An 18,414-nucleotide genomic window follows, 5' to 3' on the forward strand; every position below is an offset into this window, starting at 1 on the left:
CAGAAGTCCGAATCTACATTTGCTGACAGATAGTTTGAGCTACTTATCGGAATTATGGGAGATGTCGGCCTGATAATATTTAATTGGATGAACATTTTTATGCCTTACCCCGAATATAAAAATACATATAAACATATTTAAATCACTTACTTTAATCAGTACTATTGGACTGTGAAGAGACTTTAAACCAGCACAACAAAAAATGTTTCTGAAGACAATCACCTACTGCACCTTTAAGTTGATCAAAAAGCAGTGGAGATATTTATTATAAGTTTTTATGTAAAATTTGTATTGTAATTGTAATGCTTTTATTTTGAACTTTCTATTCCTTGAAGTATGTAGTAATAATAAGTTCTTAAAATACTTTAGTATAGGGACTATTTCCCACTTACAACAGCTTGCATACCAGCTATTATTACATCTAAAGCACATACCTAAACTCAACTGGCTATTCGTTCTCGAGTGTTACCATGGCAACGGACCAGTTTCTCCATGATGTTCCCAACATGCTTTCCTGAAGGTCTCATCCTCATCTCTAAAGATGATCTCTCCTTTATAGTGCTTTGCTTTTTGAAAATACACAGCATCCCTGGGGAAATCTTATACAACTCAGATCAGACAACATCCTCTATGCAACTTCATTCCTATATATGCTTATTGATTCTTTCTCTTTATACTAAATCAGTACATTTAAGCTTTCTTTAAATAATGTCTTACTTTTCATTGTTAAATCATAATTATTAGTAATAAATAGATAACTACCATTTTCTCTTCGCTTAAGATTATATATATATATATATATATATATTATATATATATATATATATATATATATATATATATATATATATATATATATATATATATATATATATATATGAGCAATTCCAGCGTTATGGATGTGACATTTGCAGTAAAAACTCAACACATAAATTGACAGAGAAAGTATATGTTAACATTATATTGAAAAATTTAATTATATTTTCTAAAGCAACTAGCCACAGAGTTATGGAAGCAGTAAAATATCAATCTGTAAACGTGTTTTGTACTTTAAATGAGGAAAATAAGCATGCGTTATGGATGTGACAAAAAAAGTCTGCGAGTTTACAGTATACAACACACTTTGTAGAAATTATGTGAATTAAACTGCACAACCCAAAAGAAATAATGCTAATCAAAAGGATTAGAGTCGGCTCTCTATAAAACAAAATTGCTTGGTTTTATTTTATTTAATATTTTCACATTTCTGAGGAAAAAGTGTCGTTATGGATGTGACATCTCTCTGTTGGCATGTGACGCATCTGAAATTACCATTTGTGTGACTTTGGTAAATCAAATAGAATAGTTTGAAAACATTGACAGATGCATTTTTGAGTATTTTTAAAGTACTGTAAAATACTTGCTTACACAAAAAACCCAGAAATGGTTTCCGTATTTTGGTAAAAACGAAAAAAATTTTCATGGCAAGGTTGACATTTGCACGGAATTGCTCATATATATATATATATATATATATATATATATATATATATATATATATATATATATATAGTATATGTATGTATATATATATATAAATGTATGTATATATATAGTATATACAATTTTGCTGTGTTTGTTGTATGTCAAAAGAATTATATATTATGTGACCTAAAAAAGAAAGACAAACAAACAAGTAAATAAATATATATAAAAAAATTAATTTGCACTACTTGATATTTCATGGACGGTGCCATTCAAATTTTTTCTTGTATTTTTTAAACAGATTAGTCAGCTCTAAAGAATAACATTAATTTAAATTGAAGATAGTTGGTAATATTAGTAGTGTAATTATTGCAGTAGTCCCTGCTGAAAAAACTAAACAAAGTAGCTTGCTTTGTATTAACCAATCACAGAACAGATATGCACCCCTTTATAGTGCTCTGGTATGCGAGCAACATATTGGCATTTCCTATTCTGCATTCAGCATTCATTTCCTATTGAACATTACTGTTTTGCCTCCATAAATCTACAAATGTATATATTTTAAACCATTCCTAAGTAATTGTTTTTTGCCCTTTTTTGCTTTAATTTTCACAACTTCATTGTACTATGCACTGCCCTATAAAGGCAGTAACCATGTAAACACTGACAATGTGAAATATAGAGTCAGTGTTTTGATCCAATTTTGATATGAACAAAGGGAATGTTTGTCCGAAATCACGGGCGGTCAACAAGTACTTACATTCATGTTATTCTAAGCCTGTATGATTTTAACTGAATGATCCCTTTTAACGCTTTCTACTTATTTCAGTCATTGCTCAGCTTTTGCAAAATGTGTATCCACTTCTCTGCTTCTCTGTCACTATACACAACAGCAATCCATTGTCAAATTGAGTTTGCTCCAAAAGGTCAGAGTAATATCATTGCAGCTATTCATGTTCCTGTCAGTTCAGTCATGAAAATGATTACAGTGTTTATTGCTCTATTAGCAGTCAGCAGCTTTATTCAATGAAGAAGTAAATAGAGATCAAAAGGGAAGTCTCTGATAGCATAAAGGAGCGTGCGTTATCTAATTGCTTTCTGCATGAATGGAAGCTAGAAAATGCATAGTGAGGTTCTGGAAAGAATTATTGGTAAACACAATGAGAGAAAAAAAATTCAACAGACTCACCTCAGGGCCTTGCTCTCGAACATGACATGATTCACTGTCCCCCTCCGAAAAGGACCCTGACTCATCACTGGAATTGGTTCCATATGACTGCTCACACTTTATCTTGGGCCGTACCCGTGCAAATAGTGCATCCGTCCCACCACCTGCCTCTTGTTGGTCAGAGGTGAGACACCGCGTCACATTGGGGCAAGGCGAGGGTGAAAACTCAAACTGCGGCAGGCTGCAGGGGGACCCCCCGCTTCCGTCCTCAGCGTAAGAATAGGACGAACAGGAACTGGAGGTCCGAGTGCGGGTCTCTGAAGGGGGCGATCGTGGGCATACCTTAATTGGCACTGGGCAGCTGGTATTGGGCCTTTGGCGGCAAAGCAAGGGCGGGTCGCTGGCTGTGGTACTAGGGGAGTAGGTCTGAGAGCTGGGAAGGGACTGGCTGGCGCCGGCCCACAATCCCTTTGGCATGTGTTCTGAGAGCTCCTTCTCCAATGAGTTCCCGCTGGGATGGGAGTGGGTGGGTGTACCCAGTCGGTCACAGGCCCCTGAGGAGAAGATGACACTGCGGCGGTCCGGCTCCACCTCTTGCTTGCACACACCATCGCAGGAAGGCGACTTCAACGAAAGCCCTGGCGGGAAACCATCAGTGTCTTTGGGGAACGCCACAGGCATGCCAAACTCATTGCCAAGCGAAGGCCTGTAGTCTTTTTTGTGGTCTCCCTGAGTGGTTCCTTTATCCTGGGCGTTGATGAGTCTGTTAGCTAAGAGCTGCTGGGGTGTGCTGGGCAGGTCCTTCTTGAACAGAGCTCGAAGGCAGGTGGGTGACTTGCTTCTGCCTTTTGGTTGGTCCACTGTGATGGAACCATCCAGGTCCATCTCAGCCACATCGTCCTTTTCACCATCCTCCTGCTCATTCCCTGACAGGCAAAGTGAGATGGACTCTTCCTCGCTGCGGGGTTCTTGCTTGATTTGCATCACAGCCGGCCTGCTCATCTCCTTGAATGTGCTTGGAAAACCTGAGGTACTGGTGTGTGAAGAGGCGTCGTTATTGTGCTTGTTGCATGCTAACTGGTACTTTCTGTACTTAGGGCATCGTGGCAGGTCTGAGGTGCCATGTCGCTCAAAGTCCATCGGCCCATCAGTGAAATCTTCCGTTCCTGCCAGCTGCTCGTGGTCCGGTCGCCGCAAGGAGTGCAAGGCCTCGGCACAAAGACGAGATCGTGGAGAACCAGGTAGCGTCACTGCAGTTGTCGTCAGCAACTCAGGTTGCATGCCCTCATCCTCTGAGTGATTGCTCTCCGACGCCATCTTGCGGCACAGGAGCAGGCCGTCCTCTTCACTGCGCAGCTGGGCCTCCAGGAAGCGAAAGCACGAGTCCTCCAGGTTGTGCATGCGCAGGAATTCGGCACAGCGGATGACCTCCTGGATGTTTTCTCTGCTGAGCAGCAGCTTAGCCGTATAGGCAAACTGTAACAATGGAGCGAATCCCCGGGCACTGACCTGCAAACACACACACAGAAAAAACAGGGGAAATTGCCAATGTTACCATCAGCACTGCCATTGTTCAGGGCACTTGGAGTGTGTTGAGAGAACTCGACAGCTCAAATGACCGTAAACAAACACTGTAAAGTGCCAGTTAATCTTTTATCAGGTCAGCACCGAAAGTTCTATACAGCGGGAAATAAAAAGTGAAAAGGTGGCGCATGTCAGTAAGGTCAAGTGACCAACTTCATTTTTGTAACAAAGACATCTGATATTCCACTCCCTGCCCAAGTCAGCCCTCCAGGTGCATCTTTTCTAGTGCCCCCTGTTTGTTCCAAATAGTAATGCAGCAACAGGTAGAAACATGTTGGTTTGTAAACATAATCTATCCCTCAGGTGAGGCACCTTAAAGCCTAATGGGCTCTAGGACTCTTATGGCTTATCCCTACTACATCCATCCTGAGTCTGCAGAGAGAGAGAGCGATAGAGAGAGAGTGAGGCAGACAGAAAGAGACAGACACAGACAGATATGGAAGCCTTCCATCTGACCTAATGCTAGATAATTAGGTAAATGCCTGAGCCTGCAAAAGCTTGGCTGACCTACTGTGGCCTTTGCACTGTTAGTGCTTGTAAGTGCATTTAAGCGGGGAGGAAATAATAACCTGGGCTCATTGCTTTCTTGTTTTTCCTCTGAAAAGGTGTGAAGCAACTTGTAAGATCTGTAAATCAAGGTTCTATATAACTCTCTATATGGTGCTATATTATGAGAGCTGTCAATCTAACAGATTTAGAAATGGAATGCTGATTACTAAACCAAATTAAGCTAATTGTTGAGATTCATGATCAGTGTTTGTGGAGAAAAAGTCTCCAATGAAGATAACAATCATTATTGTGAGTAAATTACTTTATAAATGTAGCTGCACTCTCAGAATTGAAGGTGCGAGAGCTGTCACTAGGGTTATACCTTTTCAAAAGGTACACATTTGTACCTGAAAGATCCATTTTAATACCTCAGGGATACATATTAGTATCCAAAATTGTACCCCTTAAATGTTTTGGGTACTACTATATATTTTTAAGGGGCCCAATATAGACCCTTTATGTACAAATGTGTACCTTAAAAAGGTACAACCCTATTGACAGCTCTCGTACCTTTATTTTTGAGAGTGTATAGAAGTCAAAACAACTGTTAAATGTCCTGAGGTGAAATCGTTCTCTGCCATCAAATCAAACTTTGTTGGTGCTATGCTAAAGCCAAAAGTTCATGGACAGATGTTGATGTAGGTGCTCTTCGCTCTCATACACATAACAATGGCTGGACTTTGATCTGAGCCAGCACTGTGTAATAAACAAAGAACCCTCTCTTCTCCCTCAATGATGTAAAGTGAACTTGTGCTCATATATGGGAGGGAATGAGATCAACACTTTGTGTTCAATGACTGGGGACAAGACACTGTTTACTACGAGTTTGTTTCTTTTGTTGATGGGGCATGTCTTCAAAGACGTAATCCTCAGACTTTTCTTGTGGTTAATGGGAGGGGAGAGAATCTCTTTCCTACTATAAAATCAGAACTGTAAAAAATTGTTTTGCAGATTTTTCCACTTGGAATTAAACATGGGGATTTTGTATTTACAGTCAGGGCAAAGGCATGGAGGGAAAACCCAAGCTTGAGGTTAAACGAGCCTTTTCTATTACAGTGAGTCAAAACACAGCTGATTGGCATAGTATGGAATGTGAAACAAATTAGGCGCACACTAACACTCCTCAAAAGGATAATTTCTACAATTGTTCTTTCCTTTTATTTACATTTTTCAGAGGAATATATTCATGGCATGTTTTATGTGGTTTAGCCAATAATTTACAAAACAATGGTGCCTTTGAAAAAAGTGATGTTTTTTTGTTGTATTGTTATTGTAAACTACACAAATGTGATTTATAAAAATAGTTTATAACATGTTCAGTCTACAGGTATGCACATAATACGTATAGACCTGTCACAGTAATTAATATATTAAGTTATCACACAACACATAGACATGACCTCAATCACTTTTGGTGATGTAATATCCCATACATAAAAAAAAAAAACAATTTTAGCAACATTTTAGCCGATAACACAAACTCTCTATCGCTACTGGATGTGTCAGTATAGTTAAAAAAAACTCTATAGTATTTACTTTGAATTACTCCAGTATAATTTCATGTGCATGGGTGTCTGACAACTGAAAATACATCTGGTAGCAGATATTGCAGCCTCTGTTATTTTTACCTTGCTTTTTTTTTTAACAGTTTTTATAATACATTTGTTTAAGAAATGTGTTTTCACATTCTGATTCCAGTGCCAAATTAAAAAAAATCATAAAATGACTTCATTTAAATCAAATACTTAAATCAAAATGTTTGCGTAGGTTTCCTTCGAGGTTTCCGCATGAAGTTCAAAGACATGCGCTATAGGTGAATTGAATAAGCTAAATTGGCTGTAGTGTATGAGTGAGTGTGTACGGATGTTTCCCAGAAAGGGTTGCAGCTGGAAGGGCATCCACTGCGTAAAACATATGCTGGATAAGTTGGCGGTTTATTCCGATGTGGAAACCCCTGATTAATAAAGGGACTAAACTGAAAATAAAACAATTGAATTAATAAATAAACAAACAAACAAAACTGACATTACATACTAAGTTAAAAAAAAATTCTGTGAGTAGAAAGAGACTGCAGAAGGATGCAAATAGATTTCCTGTACATTAGCCTTTACATTAAAATACTGGACTGTAAAATGCTGTGATTAACCAGAATCAGAATCAAGTATATTCCAGATATCTGTGTAATGATTCATCACAAAGCTGAAATCTATAGGCTTCCATTCTACAGATATATCACATCATTCAAAGACAGATCTGAAGGAATAATAGATCACATAATCTTCCCATCTTCCCATCATGCAGGAACAAAGAATTCTATAGCATCCACAAAATGCATACAAACAAAACTGATGACTACTGACTCTGAGTCATCCGTGGCTGTCTGTGTCCAGTAGACGCATTATAACACACACACACACAGAGAGAGAGAGAGAGAGAGAGAGAGAGAGAGAGAGAGAGGCTCATCTGCCCACTGGCAACACAACAGCGCCAATCAGTCAGTGCTGAGAGGAAGCTGCTGACTCGTAATCTTTGTGGGGGATGGTGTGTGAGAGTGTGTGTGCGCATTGTATGTATGTGTACAGTGTGCGGGTGGGGGAGGATCATATGCAGACGGTGCATACGTGTGTGCAAGGAATGATCATGCTTCTTTGATAGAAAATGTATCTCTTACTAGAGAAAAAGGGAGAAATTTCATTCATTTTTTTAAACGTTATAGAATTTTTGACCTTAACAAACAGGTTTTATGAAGACTTTTGAATGATTGAATGGATATATAACAATGCAATAGTAAATCAATATTCTACGAATGACAATTTTTATTATTTTAGGTTTCAGTAAAAAGGTTTTCAGAATTTTGCTTAAAATAAAAGAGATTCAATATTTTTGTGTTTATTTAAAGAGAAGCAAAAACTCTATTTGAAATGTTGTAACAATTAGAAATGATAAATGCTGTAATAACACATCATAATATGGTAATAATATAGAATTAACATTCAAAAATGATAATTAAATATTATTAAAATATAGTTATTATTACTCTTTAAAATATATACTATTTTCCAAAAGTCTTCTTCAAAACAGACTCCAAACCAATAACATTGCAAAAATTTTGAATACATAAGACATTAAAACTTGTGTTCATTTATGGAGAAACAGAATAGAAAACATGGTTTATATTTTAAGATTAAGACAATAAATGCACTTAATTCCCAATCTAGCTAAGAAATCTCTCTTTAATATTTAATGGCCAGCTCTCTGGTTGGCTCAGATGCAACCAAAGCTGCCAACTTGCGACTAAAGGTGGAGACAGACATTGATGTTGGAAGGTGTGAAGGTATAGAGAGTCTATGCCTGACAAACAGCTCTCTCTGCTGGGGGAAAAACTGCTGAAACGTGTTTTTGAGCTGACATCAGCAGACACAGGCTGCAGCGGCAGCATCGGCCGCACCATCTGTGACTGCTACTACAAGTGTCTCTACAGCACAGCCATCAACCTGACGGAAAGAGAAAGGTGTGCTGCGTGCACAAAAGAAAAGAAAGAAGGCAAAAGATGGAAAAGAAGCAAGACTATGAAGAACACAAAGAGATGGAAATGTGAAAACAAAGAGAAGGAATAAAAAGGTGGAGAGGTTATAATTAAAATAGAGTGGGGGATGGGAAATATGGTCTGAGACAAAGGCTTACAGGGATTATATCGTAAAAATGAAAATTCTTATTTTTTACTCACTTAATCCTACAGTATGATAAAAGTATGAAATTAAGATCTAAAAAACACTTTTTTCCAGTGTTTTAAAAAAGGTATAACCATTAAAACATGTTACATGTCTCATCTAGGCATGGGTCCACTGTAAGACAGTTTGATAATCTTGGATAAAAATATCACGGTTTTATGGTATTGTGATTACTGCTCTAAATATATCCTTTTGAAATGTCTGGGTAAAAAACTAAGACTGTTTTATTCCCTTTTGAACACAATATATTTTATTTACAATATATTTTATACATTTAAAATATTTTGGAACAGTAGCTAAACAATTCAAATGAATCATTGACGTCTGCTGTCTTCATTAGTTTCAAAAACACTAAATAAAAAAATCTTTCACATACCAAGTTAGGAATGGTATAACTTAATAAAATTTGGATTTGGTTTTAAAACCTTGACTTTTCCAAACCGCGATGTACCTTGAAAACCTTTATCGTCCCATGCCTAGTTCTGTCATTCTGGATCCAGGTATTGTGTACATTTGAGTACCCTGTGTAAAATTAGCTATAATGGTATATTAGTGTAAAAATGTCTATTATTTTAAGAAATATTTGATAATAAAGTAAATAAGTGTTTTGTCGCAGCAGCAAAATGTCACCTTTTTTTTATCTAAAATTTAAAATTTATGGAAACCATTTTTTTAAAACTTCTTTTCTTAAAGCAGTACTCACAGTAAATTGTTTTCATATAATTTGGTTAGGAATGTATATGTTTATAAATTAATATGCTCCTACTTTTCTTAAGACTTTTTGAGCAAATTTGTGTTTAAAATAATTTAGAATTAATAAATTTTTATCATTTTTTTTTGTTCTCACACAATTTAACAATTATATAGCTTTGGTTTATGTGCAACTAAAAAAATGAATACTGTAAAAAGACAATGGCAGTGACAACATGCAATAACATAGTAATAACACAGTAACATTCAAACATTCAAAATGTGAGTTTATTACACATTTACAATGGCCAAAAATGTTACTGACCATAAAATACAAGACAATAATATTACTAAAAATAATAATAATTAAAAAAAAACCTGAATAGCCCTCCGTTTGGGCCTTGTTTTAACTGTCTGAAAGTAATGTGTGGTGTAAATGAACATTTTAGGTTCCACGGAGCAACTTTCAGGGAGCAGATCTCAGAAGATCTTTTCTTTTCTTAGAACTTTCTAATAATCTGAAGAATGTTTTTTCTACTTTGAGGATTCTGAGCAATTGAAAGGTTCAATGGAAGTTTATTTGTCTAACTGTGAATGCCAATAAAAACCTTTATTTTTAGAGTGCAGTGAGCTGTCAACCATTGTGAATGAATCATTAATTTAGTGCATCAGTAACTAGTTGAGTCTGATTCATGAAAAATCATTCATGAACAAACAGGTTAAGAAAAACCACATAATTTAAAAAGACTTGACATTTTAAAGATCCGATCCTACTGATTTGTTTTTAAAACTGACACGAGGGTGAGTAAATGAAGACAGAAATACCTTTTTGGATGAACTACTCTTTTAACTGTGTGGCAAACAACAAAAGGGAAGAAAAAAAGAGGTGCTCAAAGAAGAGGAAAAATAAAGCAGAATCGCGGCTCACTGGGGACAGACTTTGACATATAAGCCACTGGACCTGTTAACAACATTTATTATTGTGGGAAAGAGACAAAGGAGCAAATTTATCTCCACGACAGATCTGAGCTATTTATGCTAATACAGACTACAGACTATTCTCCTTTACCAGGGCCTCAAAAGGGTCATATTGTTACAAAGCAGGAAATTACACGAACTGTACATCATACAGCCTGACAACTCCTGACTATTTGGGAATTGTGCCAAGCAATTCCTTCCATAAAAAGGTCAGGGAAAGCTATAAAGGCCTCACACCTGCCCTCTCGTTCATTCATTCCCTCTCTCTTTGATCTTCTGCCTTTCCCCCTCTCAGCAGCCGAGACGGCTAATTTATGGAAATTCGCTCCGGCAAATTCCTGCATGTCATGAATGTTAATGAGGCAAAGATCCGCATGACAATGGAGAGAACGCTTTACAGGGTGTCTGAAAAAATACCAAACCTCTGCTGAAGACGGTACGTGTGCGATATGAAATCTGCTGACTAACCTGCCATTAAACTCCACATGCAGCCATGCACAGACAAATGAGCAACACAAAGTCACGGGAAAATGCAGGGCCACGATAAGGCAATTAATGCTGTGCTTTAAAACCTACTGAGACAGCATTTTTGGACACTGTTTAAACACCATGCCTAGAAAGGCAGATCAGTATTCAATGACAGACGGTATGAAATATTAATGTTAAAGTTTTTTCAACGTTTATTTTTTCCCCAAATTTCTGTTTAACAGAGAGCAGATTTTTTTTCAACTCATTTCTAAACATAATAGTTTTAATAACTCATTTCTAATAACGGATTTATTTTATCTTTGCCATGATGACGGCACACTAGATATTTTTACTAGATGTTTTTTAAGACACATACACAGCTTAAAGCTACATTTAAAGGCTTAACTAGGTTAATTAGGTTTACTAGGCAGGTTAGGGTAATTAGGCAAGTTATTCTTTAACGATGGTTTGTTCTGTACTATCGAAAAAAAATAGCTTTAAGGGGCTAATAATTTTGATCAAAAATGTTTTTTTTTTTTTTTTAATTCTAGCCAAAATAAAACAAATAAGACTTTCTCCAGCTGAAAAAAATATGATTAGACATACTGTGAAAATTTCCTTGCTCTGTTAAACATCATCTGGGAAATATTTAAAAAAAGAAGAAAACTCAAAGGTGGGCTAATAGTCCTGATTTCAACTGCATATTAAAATGACAGTATGTAATTTGAGCTTTTCAACACCGCATAAGCAGTGTTTCTGCAGGTTTCTTTAAGTGAAATTTAGGACTTTTAAGACCCTTTTAAGAACATTATAAATGAAATTTTAGATTTATAGGTGTTAGTGATTTTTTCTAATAGCCCAGTTACTTCTGTATATAGTTGTTGTAATAATTGAAGATTATGTAAAGGGATGTGTTACTTTATATTTCTTTTCCTGGTTAGGGAATTTAATTTGGAGAATTTCCTGTAAACATGTTTAACAGCTTTAAATTGTACTGATTTGTAACTTTAAATTGTAAATTTGTAACTTTGAACAGTTTTGAATTGTATCTCTTTGCAACTTATATATATAAGTTTAACTATATATATTATATATAGTATAAGATCTGTCGAAGACCTTTTTAAAAATTGTAAGACCTACAACACAATATTTCAGTGAATTCAAGACTTTTTAAGGCCTAAAATGGAGCTTTTACATTTTAAGACAGTTTAAGAGTTTTTTTTAAGACAGACACCCTGATAAAAAGAAGAAAAAAGTCTAAATCTGACCACACTTTTCTTTTTGAAGCAACTGTCCTGATGTCAAAATGGAAAAATGTATTAATAATTAATAATTTAATAACATTATACATTAAATTGAATATTTCTTTCTTTTTTATTTTATTTCCGTTTACTATCCTATGTTCATAAGCATCTTCTACAGTACATCAATAATGCATATAAAAACTGCTTTTTGTTATTTAATGAATTGATGTTTATAAATCGTTGTGTTGTAAGTGCTCAAATTCATTGTATAATCCATAACATCTCAGACGTGCACACCCACAATGACACTCAGATGGGTAAACGCTTGACAGATTTAGAGTCAGCCCTCCCTAGTGCGATGGATTAAATCAGATACTCTACTGGCTAATCCTCTCAAAGTGAGGTTTACGGTACACAACCAGACAGAGAAAAGGACACGACCTCGTCGTCCTTAAGAGCTGGACATTGCTCAGTCTTTTGGCCTTTAAGGCTCTTCCACTCTTGTTTCCCCTCTCCAGTAATTTCTCTTCTCATTCAGATTTCTCTTGAACAGACGGACTTCCTCTCTCTCTGGCTTTCCCTCTGTGATCACTTCCCCGGCTGTGATAGAAGACAGATCTCCCTCCATCTGCATGACAGGCTGCACATGTGCGATAGTCTGCTGATTTCTGTATTCCTGTGGTCTGTTATTTCCTCTCTATCCCTCAGGATTACCCCTCGACTACCCCAGCGGGGTCCTGACCTCCTCCAAAGCCTCTCACTATGTGTGGATATTTGTGGAAGTCACCTATTAACCATATCACCTGTTAAACATTTCCTTCAAACGGGACATTTTGTGTATATTATCATGATGTAGTGCAACCAGTGACGTGTGAAATGCATGTTTGGAAAAGATGCAATCAGTTTTGTGTCAATAGGGGCACAATAAGTAATGAAATGTAATATATTAAGAATTATAATATAATTTAAGTATTATAATATATATATTTTTATACTTTACATTCATTCATTAATTTTCCTTTGACTTAGTCTCTATTTCAGAGGTTGCCACAGTGGAATGAACCGTCAACTATTCCAGCATATGTTTTATGCATCGGATGCCATTCCAGCTGCAACCCAGTATTGAGGAACACCCATACACACTTATTCACACACACACACACACACGCACACACGCACGCACGCACACACGCACGCACGCACACTCACTTTGGACAATCTATGGACAATTTAGTTTATTAAATTCACCTATAGCGCATGTCTTTGGACTGTGGGGGAAACCAGAGCACCCAGAAAAAACCCACATGAACACGGGGAGAACATGCAAACTCCACACAGAAATGTCAACTGACCCAGCCGGGACTCAAACCAGTGACCCTCTTGCTGTGAGGCGACAGCGCTAACCACTGAGCCACCGTGTCACCCAGCCCTGCTCATACCTAATGTAATCAAAAACTGAATCATTACATTATCTACTATTTCTTATAGTACAGGACAAAACCTTACAGGAACAGAAAGTGTGCTAAATTTCTGTCGGGCCCAAGGGAAGGAAAACTCTATAAATTCATCAACCCATACTAAGGAGAAATGGAGCGTCCCTCCCAACAGCCCCTTCGGAAGTACAGTTTCACAGAGCTGGTGTTTTGAGGAATGAGGATATTTTGCAACTCATTTTACTAGGGGTTGTGTTATGAATGTGTGTTTTGCTGAGTATGTATGTTGGGGTTTGAGAGTGTTGCAATGGTTCTGAATTTAATGTGGTTGCTGTTCACAAGTGGCTCCACGTGGAGGACTGTAAACTTTATAACAGGAGGTGGTTTGAGGTCGCTCAACAGACTTGTGCTGAATCAGACTCGCAGAGACAGACATACATAAACATACAGACACAGACCGACGCTGGCTGTCTAAAGCAATGCTGAATCACAGTGACACAGCTGCGGTGCTCAGCTGCGGGACTTCAGTAGTACACACGCGCACACGCAAACACACACACACTCACTCATACATCAATAGTCAAGTTTAATCAAGCTGTGAAGTAGATTGAGTAAATTGTGCTTGACAAAAACAGAATGTGGAAAACAGGTAATAAATTGCTCCAATTATGTTATTTTAAAGCATTCTTTAATAATTAGGTCCATCTAAACATGTTAATTAACTTATAATCAGGCTTTTGATGGTATAAAATGATCTTATTGCTTTAATTAGTTGAAGCTATTATCACAGTAAACAGTATTATCATGATATTGACCTAAGCTGAAAAAAGGTTACTTTAAGAGGTATGATAACAAAAAAAATACGCAGTATATTATTAGTGTAACTGCATTAATTTAAACAAATGTGACTTGTAAACAGGTTTCGGCTATGACTTTAACATGTTATCAGGCATTAACTAACAAGTTAACATCAAAAGCTTTTGTAGTTTTCATCATGAGTTGAGTTAAATGAACTGATATTAACTAAACAACATGCACATACATACATGCATATTCAGAATTTTAAATCCATATTTCAGCACGTGCTGGGCCAGATTAATGTGTAATTGCACTGTAAAAAATGACATGATCAATTATTCCTGACAGCATATGTTTTGAAGTCATTGTAACTTATTAAGGTTAATCACATTCTAACGAATTTATATATGTATAATTTGTAAGGTTTTTTAAGTCAGTTTAACATAATATAAGTTCAATGAACTCATAAGGTTAATTTAATTCAGCTTAAAAAATAAAGGTAACCAGTTTTACAGTGTGGTAATGTTTGAACTGTTAAGCTAAACAAAGACCAAGCATTTGGTGCTGTTATGAACACCACTGCATATACAATGTGAATATCCCTAAAAAAGAACTCAAAAGGTTTTAAGAATAAATTATTTATGGGACTTTAAAGTGTCTAATATATTGATATCATGCATGTTTATTATCACAACATATTGCATTATTGAATATCAGCATATTTCTACTTAATAATACACTTTTCAGCATCAGATCATCACATCAGAGTCACAAAAAAAGATTAATTTAAGTCTCATTAAACCCCTCCTTTACAAACACATGTTTTGATTGGTCTGTTGTGATGGCAATTTGTTTTGATTGGTCAACCATAGAGCATGTTAAAAACGAAGTGCCTATTATCACGTTTGAATTGCAGTTCCAGAGTCTTTCTTCAGACTATACATTAACAATTGCAATGGTTTAACTTTATCAATTCAGCTGTGAGCCCTCGTCCTCTAGAAGTGCATGCAAAGTGGATTTACTTTTGTATGGAAAGCAGCATATTCTCAACATGTCCACAACACAAAACAACCTCCTCCAGGGATCAAATATAACCACAGTGCTTATGGGCAGCAAATGAAGATCGCAGGCTGCCATTATGCAAATGTGTTCAAATCCTATGCAAGTTTGTGCAGGAATTAAGACTGGAATTACTGGCGATTTTTTGGGGAAGTTCAGAACAGGTTATTTCTTTTAGGGAAGAGTGTATTACTTTATTATATTTTAAACGTTGAAAATACAACATAATGAGGAGCATTATGGGAGGAATGTTGTACAATTGAATTTGCACTAATGACAAGCTAAATACTGTATCCTCTCTTGATAGATAAAAATAAAACTTTTTTGACTAATTACTATTTAATCTCATCTGCATATTAGATACAAGATTCTGCTAAAAGCAAAGTATGCCTTTGCAACAAACCACTGCCATAACAACTGCAAAATTTAAATGTATGGAAGTCACTCAATTGTTTTAGTATAATAACTGAGGCTCAAGATGGTGGCAGTAGCCACTTTATAAACAGCCTGATCTCTATAGGAAATGTAATATTTTCCGTCTTGTCAGTTTAGTTTCTAATTCGTACAAATTCGTAGGAGTTAAGTTCTATGAAAATGGCCCCCCTAAACCCAACCATCATTGGGGGATGAGCAAATCGTGCTAAATTGTACAAATGAGATTTATATGAATTACCTACTAAATAAAAACATTATGAACTGCTGTGAGATAGCGTTGGTATAAACAAGAGCTAGTAAATCCATCCACGGTGTGACATGAGAGACGTGTAACCCTGATTTCGTTTACTCGTTTACTATATTAATACATGAAAACAGTGTCCCTGTACTTTTTTAGAAGCCTTGGTTCTGGCATTTCTTTCTTTGTCTACTGAATCATTAACAAGCAGTTAGACAAGTGTACCTAATAAAGTGGCCAATGAGTAGAAGATTTAAAGCAAAAAAAAAAATATATATATATATATATAATAATTTGAAAATGAGACAAAAAACAAAAATACCTTCTAATAGCTAATGTAGTTTTTAATCAAAAATTCAACTGTTGAGCATGAGCATTGAATCATCTCTCTACTTCATTCTCAATAGACTGGGTAGGTCTTAAAAGGTTCACGAGGTAACATTCAAAATAAATTCCCCTATGGAGATAATAATAGGATTTCGGTTTTTATTCTGTACCGGAGTCTAGTAGTCCCTTTGAAAATATCAGATTGCTGAATGATGAGGTTAGTTAGCCAAAATCCAGCATTTTTTGGAGATATGTGTGAAACTAAGTTATAGAGTGCTGAATGATGGTTTTATTACATGGCAGCTCTAAAGCAATGCATGAGTCACACGAGGGGCTGGAGAAGAAAAAACAAAACAGATGAAAACATGAGCAATTGGGTGGATGTCAGAATAATACAAAAGAGAGAATTACTTGAATCAGCAGATGTTACAATGTTATAGCAAATTAAACGATTAAGGAATATAATAGAGGAAAAGTGAATCAGTTTCCGTTGAAAATTACAGTCACACTTAATACTGTTTGTGCTGAACTGAGTCTAGATGGTGAGCGAAATGAAAGCGAACATGGGGGAGATTTAAGCTGACAGACTTAACACTTACACGCGGTTTCATCATTCGATGGATGGCTATTCATACTGGGTGCTGACAGCGCTCGCCTCGTAAAGAGCCAGTTAATAAGAGCGATTCTCACCCATGTCTCCAGTGGATCTCTGCCAATGTACCTGGCAGCCATCTTGATTATACACCTAGGCAGATTTTTATGTTATTAATTAGCATTTTATCTACACTACAAGAGCAGACCTGTCTCACAGTTCATCAAGACTACAACAATATATTTTAAATATGCAATAAAATCTGACATCAATAGGATGCGTTTACAGTAACCACTGGTGGCCGTTCAGAAGATTCCACCCCAAAATCTGTAAAGCAATTTGAGCGTCAAGGAAATCACTATATATAGTTGTAATTAATTATTATTAGGGCTGTGTGATTTGGGGAAAACATCTATCGATTTCGATTTGATTTGCGATTCAATTTTTTTGTTTTAGCCTGTGGTGCTTTTTTAGGGGCTGTTGTTGCTGTGCTGTGGCAACAATTCTTACAAATTACCTGTTTTTGTTTGGCGTCAATGACTTTGAAAGCAGAATGTCCCCATATTACCATTGTCCTGTTTTTCTTTGATATTAATTTGTGCTTTTGCAAGCAGCAGATGCCATCATCCCACTCATCTGCGCTTTCCTGTTTGTTTGTTTTATTGTGGGCTTTCCGCATATTTCTGTTGCGCAATTTTGTTTGGGCAGAATGAAAGTGTGCACACTCAATTGGTTGGTAAGACTGTCCCACACAGACGATAGTCATGCATTTGTTGGGTGGGGAAAAAAGAAATAATATATATTCATATTGCTGCCTCTTGATTTTGATTAATTGCACAGCCCTAATTATTATTACATTTATATTTAGATTGCAGTTCATTTAACTGAAAAAACTATGAGGAAGTCCACGAGGAAAGGACTTGCTCTGACTCTAATCTGGGAATATTATCTTCAGTTATTTTGGCTGACTGATGAACCCCTAATCTGGTTTCTATAATTAAAAAAATTAAAAATAATGTAAATTGCTAATACAGTGGTCCCTCACCATAACGCGGTTCACCTTTTGTGGTCTCGTGATTTTATTTTTATTTTTTTTCGCAATTTGACATGCTCTTTTTTACAGTTTTTTTTTGATTGGCTGTAGACCATTGTCTACATCTCATCTGTAGACCATTGACCATCTCATCTGTGCCTTATCTCAGAATGCGTTCAGCCTGCCAAAGTTATATAAATCTTTGATCACTAGCCAACTAACTCTAAAGTGCTGTACTGTATATTTGCAAGTTTTCTGCCCATCAAAACCCCATAATGTCGACGAAACATTCTGCATCTTCAGAGGTATAAATATAGTTATTTAAATAAAGTTTAGAATTTAATTTAATAATTTATTCCAGTGATTTTAAAGATGAATTTTCAGCTTCATTACTCAAGTCTTTAGTCACCATAACTATTAATGGTAATAGTAATAAAAGCAATAATGACAGGAGTAATAATTTCATTTGAAACTTCAAACAATAAGAAAGCAGTTATTTAAAATTGTAATAAATATTTAAAATTACATTTCTTTTTTTTTTTTTTTTTTTTTTTTTACATTTAATTAATGCCACCTTGATGAACAAAATAATTTTATAAAAAAAAAAAAACCCTGAAAGACAC

At 36.0% G+C, this 18,414-nt stretch overlaps 1 protein-coding gene across 3 annotated transcripts in view; it reads right to left on the reverse strand.

Annotated features, from left to right (window-relative positions):
• bach2b (BACH transcriptional regulator 2b) overlaps positions 1-18,414 on the reverse strand; it is a 147,522-nt gene that overhangs the window by 21,266 nt on the left and 107,842 nt on the right. For all 3 annotated transcript variants that reach the window (XM_087298216.1, XM_087298217.1, XM_087298218.1), the window contains one exon: positions 2,654-4,141. In XM_087298216.1, coding sequence (XP_087154342.1) covers positions 2,654-4,141 — 1,488 coding nt within the window. The remainder of the gene's footprint in view (positions 1-2,653; positions 4,142-18,414) is intronic.

The sequence above is a fragment of the Danio rerio genome, chromosome 20, assembly GCF_052040795.2.
Source record: "Danio rerio strain M-AB ecotype USA chromosome 20, GRCz13ab, whole genome shotgun sequence".
In the NCBI taxonomy this organism is placed as follows: domain Eukaryota; kingdom Metazoa; phylum Chordata; class Actinopteri; order Cypriniformes; family Danionidae; genus Danio; species Danio rerio.